The sequence below is a fragment of the Gobio gobio genome, assembly GCF_949357685.1.
Source record: "Gobio gobio genome assembly, chromosome: 6".
Lineage (NCBI taxonomy): Eukaryota > Metazoa > Chordata > Actinopteri > Cypriniformes > Gobionidae > Gobio > Gobio gobio.
In genome coordinates, this window is record NC_137102.1 from 21,942,179 (window position 1) to 21,958,592 (window position 16,414).

At 36.4% G+C, this 16,414-nt stretch overlaps 2 protein-coding genes across 2 annotated transcripts in view; one reads left to right on the plus strand and one right to left on the minus strand.

The window, feature by feature from the left end:
* Positions 1 to 389: 389 nt before the first annotated feature.
* On the minus strand, positions 390 to 14,588 carry ebna1bp2 (EBNA1 binding protein 2). Its single transcript, XM_079819994.1, has 9 exons — positions 14,384 to 14,588; positions 14,135 to 14,218; positions 13,292 to 13,467; positions 7,482 to 7,605; positions 4,196 to 4,285; positions 4,018 to 4,093; positions 3,796 to 3,883; positions 3,377 to 3,542; positions 390 to 695 (listed from the first exon to the last, which is right to left on the minus strand). Exons 1-9 carry the CDS (start codon positions 14,456 to 14,458, stop codon positions 648 to 650), a joined length of 927 nt encoding a protein of 308 aa, XP_079676120.1. The 5' UTR covers positions 14,459 to 14,588; the 3' UTR covers positions 390 to 647.
* A 1,209-nt stretch (positions 14,589 to 15,797) lies between these two features.
* Positions 15,798 to 16,414, plus strand: part of cfap57 (cilia and flagella associated protein 57) — a gene marked incomplete at both ends in the record, with an annotated part of 40,269 nt that continues 39,652 nt past the window's right edge. The window contains one exon of the mRNA XM_079820430.1: positions 15,798 to 15,954. Coding sequence (XP_079676556.1) covers positions 15,798 to 15,954 — 157 coding nt within the window. The remainder of the gene's footprint in view (positions 15,955 to 16,414) is intronic.

A 16,414-nucleotide genomic window follows, 5' to 3' on the forward strand; every position in this document is an offset into this window, starting at 1 on the left:
TGTCAGAATACTACAACCAGGACCAGTGGGCAGATAAACTAATTACAATCTCATGAATATTAATGTGCTCCTCTGGCACAGAGCGTTGCTGAATGTGAAACTCCGATCTAGTGTGTGCCAAATTCAAATTTGTGTACACACAATTTAAGCTGATAAAGCACGTTCCCATTGCAAATACAAACATCACTGGAAAAAGAGATTTGGTTTGCTGACTTATTTAGTACAGCGCTGTGTGCTTGCTGGATCCAGACATCTAGGGAAAACTAGTTTTATAAATCACTGTTTGTTTGTATTTTTACATTTAAAAAAAAAACAAATCTACAAACAATCTATGGTATACTTTTCAGAATTATGTTATGGTGATCATAAATGGTTTCCAAATGCAGTGACACCATCCTGAAGGGTTTTATTTGTGGCGTTATTAGTCTGCTAAATACAAACATTTTAAAAAAATCTTCGGAAACAATACCTCTCAGCCAACACGGAGAAGTCTTTTGAAAAATACAAAGGTGTTTGTCAGGGCGAAAAAAAGAACAGAGCCCTGACTTCACCCAAGTGATAAGAAAGAGAGGAGATTAAAAAAAAAGATAAAGTCTTCTTAATGGCACAATCCATTTCAGTGAGCGCTACTGATGAAGAGATACAGCTCATTTGCGTCCCTTCATCTTTCTCCTCGTCTCCTTCCCTGGCCGTTTCTATATAAAAAAGAAAGAGAGGAAAACGTGGAGTCTTTAAAAATGTTACAACAAAACAATAGCAATAAGGCTGCATCTAATCTGGATACATTTGAAAACATTTTTCCTCGCCGTTTTGGTCTTCCATCCACACGGACGTGTTTTTGTCCTGCGAAAAAGGAGCTTATTGTGGAACTTGTTTCCGCCACAGAAAAAAAATTTATAAATAAAAAGGTCTCAAAATTGCATGATACAATTGTCGCAATTCAGACTTTTTTTCACTCAAAACTGTGAATTTATAAAATCACGAAACTTTAAAATAAACTTTATAACTAACAATTCTGACTTTTTTTCTTTTATATCATGCGATTCTGACTTAACTCACAATTCTGACTTTAATTTATAAAATCACACATTTCTGACTTTTTTCTCAAAATTGGGAATTTATATCATGCAATTCTGACTTTGTAACTCGCAAAAAAAAAAAAAGTCTGAATTGTGAGATGTCGTGATTCTCTTTTATTCTGTGGCGGAAACAAGCTTCCATAGCTGTTTGAAGATGCTCTCCCAAGTGGATACATTTGAAAATGCAGTTGTTTTCAAGTTGTAGTGTGAACTGTAAAAAACTGAGGCATTTGAAAATGACGATCCATGTTTAGTCATGTTACTCATATTGTATCAATGGATACCCATGTTTATACTGGTACGTCAAGTCAACTTTATTTATATAGCGCTTTGTACAATGCAGATTGTTTCAAAGCAGCTTCACAGTGTTAAACAGGAAAATAATGCAACAGAATTTGATTCGGCCGTACAGCCGCTCCGGAGAAAACGGTGATGTCATCTAGCTCATTTCAATTATCAGTGACAATGTGGGCAGATCAGTAATTTAGTTTATATGGTTAATTTAGTTTACTAATCATATTTACTTGGATGTTTAGTTGAAAATTTGTGTCCCCAACTGAGCAAGCCAAGCCAAAGGTGTGTGCTATGCGCACATACCGGTAGATAATATCTTCATATTACATTCCTGCAAAGATGACTGACAAGTTTACTTGCAATTGCTGCCCTGCAACAAAACATGAGGACGATTGGGTTTTACACCATACATGGAATAGTGATTGAGTGCAACCTGCACGCACCAGTAAATTGAGAGATATTTTGCTAAGAAAATGATCGTACCAAAAGAACAGCATGAGAACTTTGTCTGGGGCCGTTCTTGTCTGAGAATATAGTCCCCAGTATGTATACGTTTATAAGATGGATGTGTCTCATGTAACCTTGTTATTTGTACATGCTGAGACAATACACATCACAACATGTAAATAGGAAAATGTTATAGTTATTTTGTCAATTATTGAGCAGTAGGTTAGTTGGAGCCGTTTACCTCCAGTCTTTGTGCTAAGATAGGCTTGGGGGGGGGGGGGGGTGAGAATGGTATGTATGGACTTATCTAACTCTGGGGAATACGGTTAATAAGCCAAAGTCCCAAAAAGTTGGCGTGTTCCTTTAACTGTAGTGGATATGTTTTAGTGATTTTGTTTTTGACACCATACGCGTCACAGTTTTAAGTCTGCGTGTCCTATAAAGAGTACATTCAGGGATTTTCAGAGATACCATTTTGGAGGCTTCATCATGACCACTCCCTCTTCTGTCTCTAAATATGACTGGCACTGACTGAATTATCAACTTTTACATTATGGAAATATGAATATATTTGCAATTATTTAAATCTGACATTTTCAAATAGTTTGTGGTAAATCAATATCTCAGGAAATTGTTATGGGGTTTCAAAATCAGAATGAGACTAAACTTACTTATGTTACTAAACAGGACCTCAATATCATATGTCCAACTGAAGCAACTTAAAGCATGTATACCCGCATTTTTGAAGACACAACGAGAAACAGACAAAACATAGTACACAAAAATAGAAATAAACAAAAAAGAAAAATTATTAAAAAAGAAGAATGTTAAATTAAAAACTACATAAAATTGATACAAACGTTCAATAAAAAGCTACCCTAAAAAATGAGTTAACCATTACGCTCATTTTATTTCTCCATGAAAGTTTTATCACAAACAGGCAGCGCTAGCCTCAACAACAGCGCGACACTGATAAAGAAAGAAATACACTATCCATTATCTAATCGCTGAATGTAATAAAATCAGAAGAAGCATTCTCGTGATATGATGCTGCCATTTGTGTAAACTTGCATGAACCCATTTAAACTAGTTAGGAGGCTGGTCAGCTAACATTAGCTGTAGTTAGACATGATTCTGCCATCGCAATTCTCTCTGATGACGACCCTGGGGAAATCTGCAGTTTGTCAGCAGTCACTGTGTCCGTCAGACTGGAGAAATTTTCCCAGTAATATGACCAAAAATGTTTAAGACCCATCAAATCTGAATTTAAGACATTAAGACTTGTTAAGGACCAGCGGACACCCTGGTTAGATGACACTAAAATGTACACAGTGCCCCTTTAAGAGATAGTGGCTAAGTTTATGCAACTGGCCCTGGTCTCTCTGTATCATCTCAGTGAACTTCTATTATGTTTTAGATCATTTTAACATTTTCTGACATTTCAGTGTGGACAAGAAACTTTTGGGAAATGCTTGAAAATGCTGATGTGGACAAAATATAATTTTCAAAAGTATCTTGGTTAACAGAGTTAGCATTAAAAAAAAAACATCACTTACATTCGTCTTGCCTCCTTTGCCGCTTCTTTTCCCACCTTTCCCATGAGCCATTTTGGCCTTGAATCCAGAAACGTCATCATGACTGTCTTTGGTGTTCCATTTGGTGCCCTTCTTCTTGCCCCCAAAGCCAAACCTCTGATCCTTGTATTTCTTCTTAGCATTAGGACTAAAGACAGCAGGACAAACATTTATTATCAAATAAATAAATAACATACATAGGGCTCCAGACTTGACTAGTGGCAGAAATACTCAAATGTTTTTACATTATTCATTGAGGGAATTTCAAACACTTTTCAAAGACTTTCAAGTGCTTCACATAACTTGAAAGTAAAAAAAAAAAAACAGTTAGTCTGGAGCCCTTCAAGAACCTCAATATACAGTCACAATATTGAAAAACAGCAAATATAGTCAATGCGTACCCTTTTGTGTTAATTTGCTTTTTTGCTGCTGACCCTTTCGGTTTCTGTTCTTGATCTCCTTCAAGGAAGTCCAGTTTATCTGTCATTCCTGTAAGACAAACACTGAGTGAAAATTTGCTCCACGAGTATAGTGAATATAAACCTTTGCTTGGATAACCTTGGCAGCAATGTGATAAAAGTGAAAACATGTCGCTCTGATAATATGCCCATATGAAAATGTACCTTTCTGATATTTCTTCACAGCTGACAGCATTGCTTTCTTCTGTTTCTGCCTGTTCTGAATCACCTGTGTTTGAACCTGTAGAGCCAGAGATGTAAAACAAAACCGTCTGTCCAGCACCCAAGAACAAACCCTAAAAACATAATTTGGAGAGAATCTGGGAGCTGCTTCAAAACTGACCTTTTTGCCATATTTCCTCTGTTCTCTGAGCTTCTTGGCTTTTTCTGACTTCTCCATCGCCGCTTGCTTAAACAGCAGTGTTTTCCTAACCTGTTACAAACAAACAAAACAACATATAGAAGGATTTTGAAATTGACAATGAATTTGAATTCTTCTGTCTGATTTGCATCCCATGTTGCCATTTTAATCTACCCATGTTTTCTTGTAAACAACAATTCAAAATGTTGGGGGTCGGTAAGATTTTAAAAATGTTTTTAAATGTTTAATTCCTCAATTCTCTGATACTTGTGAAACATTACTACCATTTAAAATAACTTTTCTATTGTAATACGTTTTAAAATGTAATCTATTGCTGTGATGTCAAAGATGAATTTTCAGCATCAGTACTCTATAGTCTTCGGTGTCGCATGATCCTTCAGAAACCATTCTAATATGCGTAGAGCAGCAATGTTTCCATCCAAAGTTGTGAATTTAACTTGCGCGCAAAATGGGAATATAGAGCTCCGGACGTCACGTAATCACCCATTCTGTTTACAGCGCCTTATTGGCCGCTAAAGACAGGCTCCCTTTACAGCAGAAAAAAACCTGTTTACAGCCTGGTACAAATTGTGGTTTTGGTCTGTACGGCTAATTTTGCCCTTCATGACACCTGTGAGGGGGGTGAATTTTTTTATATCTCATTTGTTTACATTATATAAAGCCTTAAAGATCTGCATAATTAAGGGCGTGGCCACTGAGTGACAGGTGGATTGTCGTTTGTCTGATGTCTGTTAGTCATCACGTCACCTCAGCTCCACCCAAATCCTGCCTCTTTGCCCATTTTCAGTTATCCAGGAGTGACACGCGGTGACGTGCTGCCAAGATGGCGACGGCCGACTTTACCCTTCAAAACTGCTCTTCAGAAACCTACAGGTGACGTCACGGACACTACGTCCTTATTTTTTTTACAGTCTATGGTTTCAAGGCAACAGAGTTCACTGCGGACTTTAATTCAAAAGACATAGACCAGTACAAAGCAAAACTTAATAGATTAAACATAACACGTATATGATGCTGACATATTCACTCGCTTACATTTTTAGAGAGAAAACTATGCAAACAGTTTACTATGTTAGCGGTTAACACAAACCCATCCAAAACAGCACGCCGCTGTGTGCATCTGTCCCATCGGTCAGTGTTGTGCACATCAAATAAAATAATCAGTCATAATCAATAAATGCAATTTCTTTTTTTGTTTGTTTCAGTATTTACTTATTGATCCTTAATTTTGTTTCAAATAGCCTACAGTTTCTGAATGTTAATTATTAATAAAAACATGTTATTGGGCAGTCGTGGCCTAATGGTTAGAGAGTCAGACTTATAACCGGAAGGTTGTGGGTTCGATTCTCAGGTCCGGCAGGAATTGTCGGTGGCGGGGAGTGAATAACCAGCACCCTCCTCCACCCTCTATACCATGACTGAGGTGAGACCCTTGAGCAAGGCACCGAACCCCCAACTGTTCCCCGGGCGCTGCAGCAATATGGCTGCCCACTGCTCCGGGTGTGTGTTCACGGTGTGTGTGTGCACTTGGATGGGTTAAATGCAGAGCACAAATTCCAAGTATGGGTCACCATACTTGGCCACATGTCACTTCACTTTTTCACTTTCATTTTCTTCATGATTAATGCTGCGTTTCAGGCAGGTTTTTGAGCCCGTAAATTACAACTTCAAACCACGACTCACGACTTAGTAGTGTTCCAGTCAAAGTCACGCCAAACTGCCTGAGCGCAAGGAATTGTGTGGTCGTTAGATGTAAACAAAGCATGGCGGACCGTACGGGGTGTATGCTCATTTACAATCATTTCTATCGCCAAAGGTGCTTACTCCTTGCTTATTTGAGGGAAACGGAGGAGAAAAATAGCGCAGACGGCAAGAAAAGCTGTTATATCTTTTATTTTACGTTATTTGTATATTTGTTTCATAAACACTGCGTCCGTAGGGGGCTACCATTGTTGCTTCGCGGGCTATGTGACGTCAAAACTCGTAACTGGGAGTACATCGATCTAGTACGAGTTCACGGGTGGGAAGTCACGGGTTTGGCTGCCGTTCCAGTCCACTTTCACGGGTAGAAGGTTGGAAAAACAAGGGTTACGGGTTGCCTGGAACGCGGCATAAGTATCCTATTTAATGGGAACTTATTTTTATCATTAATAACATGAGGCAAAATGAGGTAAAATGAAGAATAAACTGAAATTCACTGCATTTCAACAATAAAATTTTCCCCTTTGCTTTCCCCTGCCTGTTCTGACATCCTGGTGCACCTCAGCTGTCCATCATGTTGACATAGTAAGGTTTAAACAGTCTGGTTTTAAATGATTTTATAGATACCAATGCTACAGCCGCTCTAGCACTCCCCTGATTGCCTGCCAAAATGGCGGACTCTAGATTGCGTGATGCCAACCTCTGGAGCTCTATAGCACATTTGCGAATAATGTACTATTCCCATCCCATGTGTTCAAGAGAACAAAATTGTCACTTCCTGGGAAATTAGTGCAAAATATCTGTAATAAAAATGGAAATAGCTGCAATCAGGGAAGCCGCTGTGGCTCTATTTTCCTTCATCATAAATGACTTGCGTTTCAGAGCATACAGACGAAACGCAATAAATGTTTGTCATGTTTTCTTGCATTCATATGCTGGTGTTGTAGAACACAATCATGGGAGACGCTTCTGAATGGTCATCATACCAAATCATTCTGATGACAGACTTTGGCTCAGGCATTTCAGAAAAATCATACAACAGTTGAGATGCTGTGCAATGAAACTGATCTGCTGGTTAGTCCAGTTATCCAATCACATCCTATGCTGAGGCAAAGTCACATGAGATTTTTTACATATTAAGGACTAAATTTTTATGCGCATCTTGACGTTCCATTCTAGCATTTCTTTAAGCGAAATTTTGAAGCGAGATGGATGGAAACATGGCTACTGACACTTTTCAGGATTCTTTGATAAAAAGCTAGTTCAAAAGAACAGCATAGATTTAAAATAGAAATATTTTGTAACTATGTCTTTGCTATCACTTTTGATCAATTTAATGCATCATTGTTGAATAAAAGGATTCAATTTCTTTAATAAAAAAAAAACTGACTCCTAAATGGTAGCTTATGTTTGAGTATTTTTTAAAGCTTGCCTGTGGGTTGGAGACTATTGGGTCTCCTACTCCCATTGTGCACAGGCCCAAGAGTTTTCTATAAAGCAGAGTCGCCATGTCAAGTCAACAGAGCATATGTGCATACGTTCTTACCTTCTGCATGTGCTGATCGGTCTTGGCCATCTCTGCAAAGTAATCCTCAGGTCGCTTGGTAGGAATCTTGAACTTGTGCAGCTTTGGCAGCGCCAATAAAACAGTTGCTTGGGCCTGTCGGTAGCTGTAACACAACAGTTAAAGGGTTAGTTCACCCAGAAATGTTATAAGAGGTCATCATTAGGATGCACCGAAATGAAAATTCTTGGCCGAAGTCCGATAATAATAATAATAATAAAACACTTGGCCGAATACCGAAGGGTTATTTTTTTTTTCCTAATTTATTTTATCCATTTTTTCACTATTGCATAAATTAAATAGTAAAAATTAGCTTTTTACTATTTTGTTTTACAAATTACAAAACTATAATTTAAAAAGATTTATTTAATACTGAACATTTTTTAGCATTCCAGTAGACATTATACAAACAAAGCACAATATAACTTAAAATAAAAAAGTAAAATAAAATTATTTGGCCATCTTATGCCTAATCTTTGGCCTATTATGTCTACAGGTATCAATCAAATCACTTGAGGGTGCTTCTGAAATCACTGAGGGTGCTCTATTAAAGTGCAGATGTAGGCTAACGGCTCCTCCACAGCAGTGAGTGTACAGTGAGACATTTAAGATGATTTAGAATTTCAAAAATATTTTGCAACATTTTTCTATTAATCTATTGGTCTGCCTTTACATTGCTTTAATGCATTACTATTTCACTTCCGAAACTTGCGGCGTGCAATTGGCCATTAATCCTTTTTGCAACATGAAAAATTGTTTTATTCAATGGATTGGATTATATTATATAGAGACTGTAGACTAGAAAGCAAGCCATGACCGCTCCATTTACGATCACTAAACGCTGTCGCTATGTCAAAGTACAAAGTTCAACGAAGCTGCTAACAATGCACAATAATTATCGTACTTGCGTCGATTCGTGTCTACACTTTGTTGGTTCATGAGAGGTTTTGCGAACCTGAAACACGTTGTAAATGGATACATTTGACGTTCTGCCAATACATTACAGTATCAACTGAGGGTGCTTTGTGTCTGCAAACAGTAATTTTTGCATCTAACTCGGACACTTTAATGCTTCCACACTTCTGACATGTTTGTTGCATTTAGAAGCGTGCACGCCGCTCTCTCACACGCGCTAGTTGCTATATTTGATCGCGTCATTGTTCGGTTAAATATATTCGGTCTTTTCACTTATTATTTTCGGCCAAATAATTTTGGTTGCCGAACATTCGGTGAATCCCTAGTCATCATACTATGAAAATATCCTGTAATTTTCAGAACTAAAAACGTCCTTGTTAGTCGAATAAAAGCTTTTATTGACACCAGGTCCAGCAAACGACAGATTTTTCAAAGTGGGGATCTATGACATCAAAGGGAGGCAAGCACCGCCTCTGCAGAAGATTAACGCCTACTTCTGTTTAGCCCGCCCACCGATTCACGCATAACATGCAATAGAATAGGTAGCCTAACTAACTGATCGAGCTAAACCAGATCGAGCTACCAAACAATAAACATGCCATAGAGGATTACAAAATATTGTGCAGTGCCTGGGCTCGACAGTAATGCAACTTGTAAGTAACTGTTAATTCTAATGCCTGATCTGAAATTTAATGATTCATGTACAGTCAGAAGTTCTTTGTCTGTGTCAGTAAATCAAACCAGTGACTAAATGTCAACTTGCGTTGTTTCTCTTAGTAGGATGAAAATAATCTGTTATTTAACAGTGACAAAATTCTATAAAGAAAGCGATCAAAGAAAGCTCCCCTTGCAATCGTTGGAGCAGCGTGTGCTGAAGCTGCAACAGAGATTTAAAATGTTCCATTTTGTCAAAGGTTTAATAGACACAGCAGAATCGTTGCCAATTTAGGAATTAAATTGTGTGGGTGTTTAAATCGAGATCGCAAATTCGCAATCTTTTAACAATTAATCATGTAGCTCTATTTCCAAATATTATAGTGTAAAATCAGTGTTAATTCAGAAATTGAGTACATGCTGGTTGCCATCATTATAATGACATGAATATAGCATTATTTCATCTATTAGCCACACCGCTTTCTAGATATCAATATCTGCCATTAAAGGATTAATCGACTTCAGAATTAAAATTCTTATAATTTACTCACCCCCACCTCATCCAAGATGTTCATGTCTTTCTTTCTTCAGTGGAAAAGAAATTGAGGAAACATTCCAGAATTTTTCTTCATATAGTTAGGCATCTTTACACAGCCGAGTTAAGGAGGCTCTAAAGCAATGCCGCATTAAAGCAGACTTAAAATATGCCGGGTCTGATCCACCTCGGCCCCTAGTATCAAAGGCAATGCTGAAACGGCTTTGATTCAGTGTAAATGAACGCGAACTTGTGCCGCCTTAAACTACCCCATTGTCATGACAACCGCGGCGTGAGAATCAAGAAGCAAGAGACAAACCATCTAGGAATTAAAGTAAAAGAGTCCTGTAATCACATTTAAATTGAAGGGAATTGGGAATTGAAGATCGGAATTATATTCATTTTGCGGAGAGGTGTAAGGTAAGACAACCTGCATGTTTCTATTTTTATTTGTTTAGATTGTGTAGCCCGTTTCATTTGTGAGCAGCGTCAGTCTGCCTCGGCTTGTCAAAAATGCCCTTTTGTGGTGGTGGTGATAGTAGGCTAAACGTTTAAACAAACATTGTGATGCTTGAAGTGTTTCATATCTGGATTTTATTATAGGCAAGACAAGTTAAAGCTGGGCATTCACGGTGCGATTTCTGTGCGATTTCAGCAAGGTTACCTACGCACACTGTACGAGTAGATCGCATGCGATGTAAAGCCAAAGCTCACGGTTTGTGTGCTCACACTGTGCGGTCCGATCGTCGAGCGCAACTTGTCTGCTCACACTGTACGAGTGAAAGATGCGCGAAAAAAACTATAATAGAGATAGCCTATCAAATGCATCAGCTATCGATATCAAGAGCATTTAGCATTTACAATTTATGTATATAAATGAACATTAGGGTAGGCCTACTTTTATTATTAAAATGATATTAGGCTACATTTATTGCCCCGCGCTAATTTTATAACGCATCAATGCATAACCGATACTATGCATAATAAAAGAATAGATAGATTAGCTTCATTACTCCTCATTATTTAAATACATTTTGCCCAATTAAACAAGGAATTATAGGCCTATAATTAAAATGATTATCAGTCTATAATATGTCATAATACTGCAATAATATTATCAGAAAGTAAGAGGAGCTTTATTTCAAAAACAACTTGTTTAACACGAAATGGGCCTATACTTCTCTTCTAATGTGTTTCACAAATATGAGCCACAAGAGAAATATTAAGAATATAAATTAAGACAGTTATAGGCATATCAGCATATTTTAAAGATCTTGTCTCTGTGAGAATATGCGCCGAAAGCTCGTTAGATTTTACTTTCACTTTCACAGACTCTCGTGCACATTGCGTTTTTGCGTGATATCCACTGACTCTTTCATTTAAAACGAAAAGAAAAAAAATCTATATTGCTCCATGACATTTTGTCATTCTTTTCTTTTGTCAAATGATGGACAACGGTTCACATTTTTCCCATGATAATAAAATTAAGTAAATATTAAATAATAGTAAATAAAATAATTTGTGCAAGTAAATTAATATTCAAAGTTAAATGAATAAAAGAGGCACTGATAGGCTAAACACGGTGGTTTGAACGTCTTAGATTATCCATTTTACAAAATGAACTGGAGGCAAGCAATAGTTTGCTAAATTTCTGCTATTTGATAACTGCCTACAGAACTTAAAGATCTCCCTCTTTTCGTTTTCTTTCTTGCTGCATTAAAGATGAAATGGTTCAACTTCTGCTTTCGCGCAGGCGCAGTGATGAGAAATAGAGCAATCAGTTAGTATCTCTGCTTCAGCTGTTTAATAACCTCACGAGGAGCGACCAGAATTTCTGACATGCCAGAAATTCATCCGACCATCCGATTGCCGATCGGGAGAGGTTTGTCGCCTCTCGCTTCCCCCTGTACACTGCACGAACACCTCATGACAAACGACGCACGATAAAGCTGAAAATCGGCCCGACCCAAAAAAGAGTCGCACGAGTCAGAATTCGGCTCGAAATCGGACGAAAATCGCACCGTGTATGCCCAGCTTTAGTGCTGATTTGAGAGGCTAAATTGATCAAACATGTGGTTAACTCACTGTCGGCCGCTTGGTCGTCATTTAAAAAACTAAAACTTTAATTTAACAAACCAAAAAAATCTTCAAACTTTACAAAATAGGGAGGATAATAGGGAGGAATAGGGAGGATAAAAAAATAAATAAAAAACACAGGCTCCAGTCTGACACGGGCCGAGAGTTTTGATAAGCTGTCGGACACGGGCCGGGCTAGGGCCTAGATTTGTGGCCTGTGTAGGGCTCTAACTCACATCGTCAAGCAAACCATCGTTGTGTGTAATAAATTGGCATTTCCCGTTTGTAAGCTTCCTTTAAGAGACTGGCAGAGCAACGCACTGCAACATTTCCCTCAGATGGGTTAAGCTTAAACCAGTCGGCGTCACTGTGATTTTGCATTGTAATATTATATTCCAAACATAATCTCCTTGAGAACGATATTTGATATTAGATTTGGCATTTGCTGATACATCTGCTGTCCTGAAACGCTATTATTGTTAATTTGCTGTGACTGCTCCAAAGTGACTTTAGTTTCTTTAAAAAAAACTTCTCGTCCACTTTAAATCCTGCGGTGATTTACCCGTAATAATATATATTTTTTATTGCATTTGTTCAATCAGGCACAATTTTATTATGGAATATAAAACTAGGCTATACCGTAGGCTACAATAGCCTATACAGAATCATGACAAACATCAAAAGCGCCTATATATATATATATATATATATATGTAGCACGCAGAGGAAAATAATTTAAAATTCTGTATTTTTCCATTTATTTTTATACATTTCATTATTTTAAAATGAATTTATAACACTTTGTTAAAACTGTTGTAATGTTCAAAGCAATGTTTCCCGCGATTTTCATTCCTGTGTAAATGCTTCAACCCGCTTCAGAGGAGCATTAAACGGTCTGTGTAAATGCACATTTTTGTGATGTTATGCCGCTTCAGAAACGGTTTCTGTGCCGTGTTTTCTGTGTAAAGATGCCTGTGGACTGAGTACCAACAGGTTGAAGGTCCAAATTGCAGTTTCAATGCAGCTTCAAAGGGCTCTTCATTATCCCAGCCGAGGAATAAGGGTCTCATCTAGCAAAACGATAATTTTCTAAAAATAAAAATGTAGGTACACTTTAACCACAAATGCTCGTCTTGCACTAGCTCTGTGATCCGCGTCCACGACTTTACATTACATTTCACATTGCGTAATTACGTACAGAAACATTGGTGGTTAAAAAGTATACACATTTTAATTTTTAGAAATTGACTGATCATTTCATAGAGCCCTTTGAAGCTGCATTGAAAATACAATTTGTACCGTCAACACATTGGTTCCTGTTGAAGAAAAATCCTGGAACATTTTCCTCAAAAACATTAATTTCTTTTCAAATGAAGAAACAAAGACATAAACATCTTGATAGACATAGAGGTGAGTAAATAAGGAAATTTTAATTCAGAAGTGAATTAATCCTTTAAAAAAAAAAAAGAAGCAGTCTGTCAATAATTAAAACTGCGGTACCTTCATAAAGGCATGTGATTTCCAAATAGGGAACATCGATAAATAAGATATACCCTCGTACACAAAATAAGTCAAGCTGCATCCTTGTTCTACATGACCAAGTTACACTTACAAATACATCTCCCTCTGAAAGTCATCCTCTGCATTGATCTCTTCACTGCCTTCTGGTTGTTGTGGTTTGCCCTCTGCTTTTGCTATGACGTTAACAGCTGGCTGGTTGGTGAGGTCAAGCCTTTCAGCCCATGGAAGGGTCTTCTTAAACTCAGCAAGGCATTTCTTCAAACCCTCCTGAATGAAAAACATTGATGTTGGATTAGATTTTTCAACAAATCACAATTCATATATTAAGCCGATAAAGCCTGTATCTGTATGATAATGTATCATATTTGATAGATTAAGTTCTAAAACCTCTCAAAACTTTGCTTTACATGCCTTCTGTCGGCTGATTGTCAGTTTATACTTTTTATAGCAAGAAAAAGGACTTTTAGTGTCATTCTAAAAATGTCCACCTTCAGGTCATCTTTTTGCGGTTACATTTTTTTATGATTTTTATTAACCAAGCAAGAATTGCCTTGTTAGCGATATTTAAGATGATTTACTGGACTAAAGCAACTTCATTGTTAAAATATAACTTTCAAATTAGATACATCAGTCTTCTGAGGAATTGTATCGCACGTATATTTTGACACCCACAAATAAAACTACAGAGACTATATATATAAAATACTAAATTAATTTATATTACCATAATATGAATGACATATCAAATAGGGCATAAAACGTAAAACATATGCAAGCTTTTTCTTATTTATATTCTGTCTACAGTCTAAATGTTCTGTACACTTTCATTTAAAAATAAAGTTAATGACTAATATATAATATGTCGCACTTTACAGGGTTGTATCATAAAAAATTATGTACGTTATGAAGTGTAGGTCATATGAGGTCAACTCACCACATTGTTGATGACTTTCTTTGGCTTATCCAGAGGAATATTCATTCCAGGTTTAAGCAACCCCTTAGCGAAAGCTTCTTGCAGCTGAACAAAGAAAATTACATGACAAAAATGTGTATTAAATTACACAAACGTATTCTGCATTTTTTATAAACCACTGGTTGTGTTGTTAATTTGTAGCATTAACTTGTGTTCTAATGTAAACCCGCTCTGGCTAAACACAACACGTGAAATGCACTATATTCTCACCCCGCCGTCTGATAATTCCTCATCGTCTTCGTCAGATTCAAACCCCAACTGGGGATCCTCATCTATTTCTACCATAATTAAATAATATAGAACGGAAATGAGACAAATAAATACAGCAACAGAAGACTTCACAGCATCCCAAAGCTTCACGTGTGTACAGCGCTGCTTTCCGTGGTGTGCGGAATATTAAAATCCTAACGGAAACAAAGAACGACAAAGAATGGTTCCGCTGCTGGGGGAAATACCGGTAATCTTTTTCGGGTTTATGTTGACGGCATAGGTGCGTAATATAAAAGTTTATATTAAAATAATATGTCACCAAATAATAACCGTTTAAGCCCAAGAGTTATTCAGTGTTCAGGCAAAATGAGCCAGGGAAGGTCTACAGCAAAACCATAATTATGAATGGCAAAATGCTCCTTTTAATGTAATAATATAGTATTATTTGAAGCATGGTATTATTATAATAAATATACAAAATGTCTGTGGGGTGTAAGCATTTTAATTCATCACAATATAAAGCCATCTTGACAGTTGTTTATACGCAGTTGTTCGATTATTTTAATAATAATGTGAATTCACGTAAAGTGTTGTCCACTTGTTGTTAAACATGTAATTTTGTTATTAACTTTTGTTAACTTCAAGGTCCCGCTTTAATATTTTCATTTAATTCAGTTCATATAATGCGTTATTTGCAATAAACATTTTGGCGTGCACTCCAGAATAACTTTTTTCGTGGGTATCAATGTTTTATAAAAAAAAAAATCCTGTAACCTTAATTAGAAATTATAAAAACACATGGTTTATTAACACATCAAACTAAACTATTTAACAACATACTGGTATTCCACTTAATTCTTATGTGAAAATCAAAACAATTTATTTGTTTCTTTCTGTTTTCTCTAAATTAAATGTAATTGTGTAAATATGTTAAAGCTTTAATGTCTATCTATGTCAGGCCATTCAGGCTTAACGCTGTAACAAACAAAAATGCTTTTGATAACTTTTGGTCATGACGGGGGTGATGATGTCCAATTTCGTGTGTCCTGCTGGTCCTGCTTTGTATGGGCGCCATCACGTGGTCTTAATGGAGAATTGCAGCTGCGTTTTGATCATCTTAAAACATTGCAAACTCATTCCTACTGCAGATATAGTAGATTGGATAAAAATATTCATAAAAAAACAATGCAGATTTTACTGTAGCAATTTTTCATTTTTCAACGGCCGTTAATGTTTTGGGAAACAGTTTGTGGGCGGTGTAACGGGCGTGACAGACATCTCTCCTCTAGCTTGCCGTTAACGTTACCCTAGTAACTAATCAACACTGCAGCGTCAAACAAATGCACAACAAACAAACTAGACAACGCGCTTTAATCTTACTTTTCTACAAACGGTTAGCTAATCATTTTGTCAAATGGCTACAGTAGTTGCAAAGTCTCATTATATATTCGGATTGCGGACAGGAGTGAGGAATAATTTGTTGTATTTTGATGAACAAACCATCATATTTCCGTGCGGAAACAACTGTGTGCGCTATAACATCAACCAGAAATGCCAGAAGTTTATTCCAGGTAACAATTAACGTAAACTTACTCCAAAAGTCTATTACACACTTCATATGTATATATATATATATATATATATATATATATATATATATATATATATATATATATATATATATATATATATATATATATATATATATATATATATATATATATATGTATATACAGCATTAACTACAAATATTAAAACCCTTTTTTTGAAGCTGAAATAAAATAGATATTATAAATCATATATTAGATAAAAAATGTTAACTAAATGAAAATTAGAAATGCTAAGTTGAAGCACTAAAATTACTAACTGGAAATAAATAAACCTTAAAACGACAATTGAAATAAACAAAATAAAAAATAAAAAAAATCAACGAAGAAATAAGACGTTTTATTTAATTATAATGCAAACAAAATAAAATGAAAAATGTTTATTGTTAAACATTAATGTATAAATTATGGTAAATGTAATCTA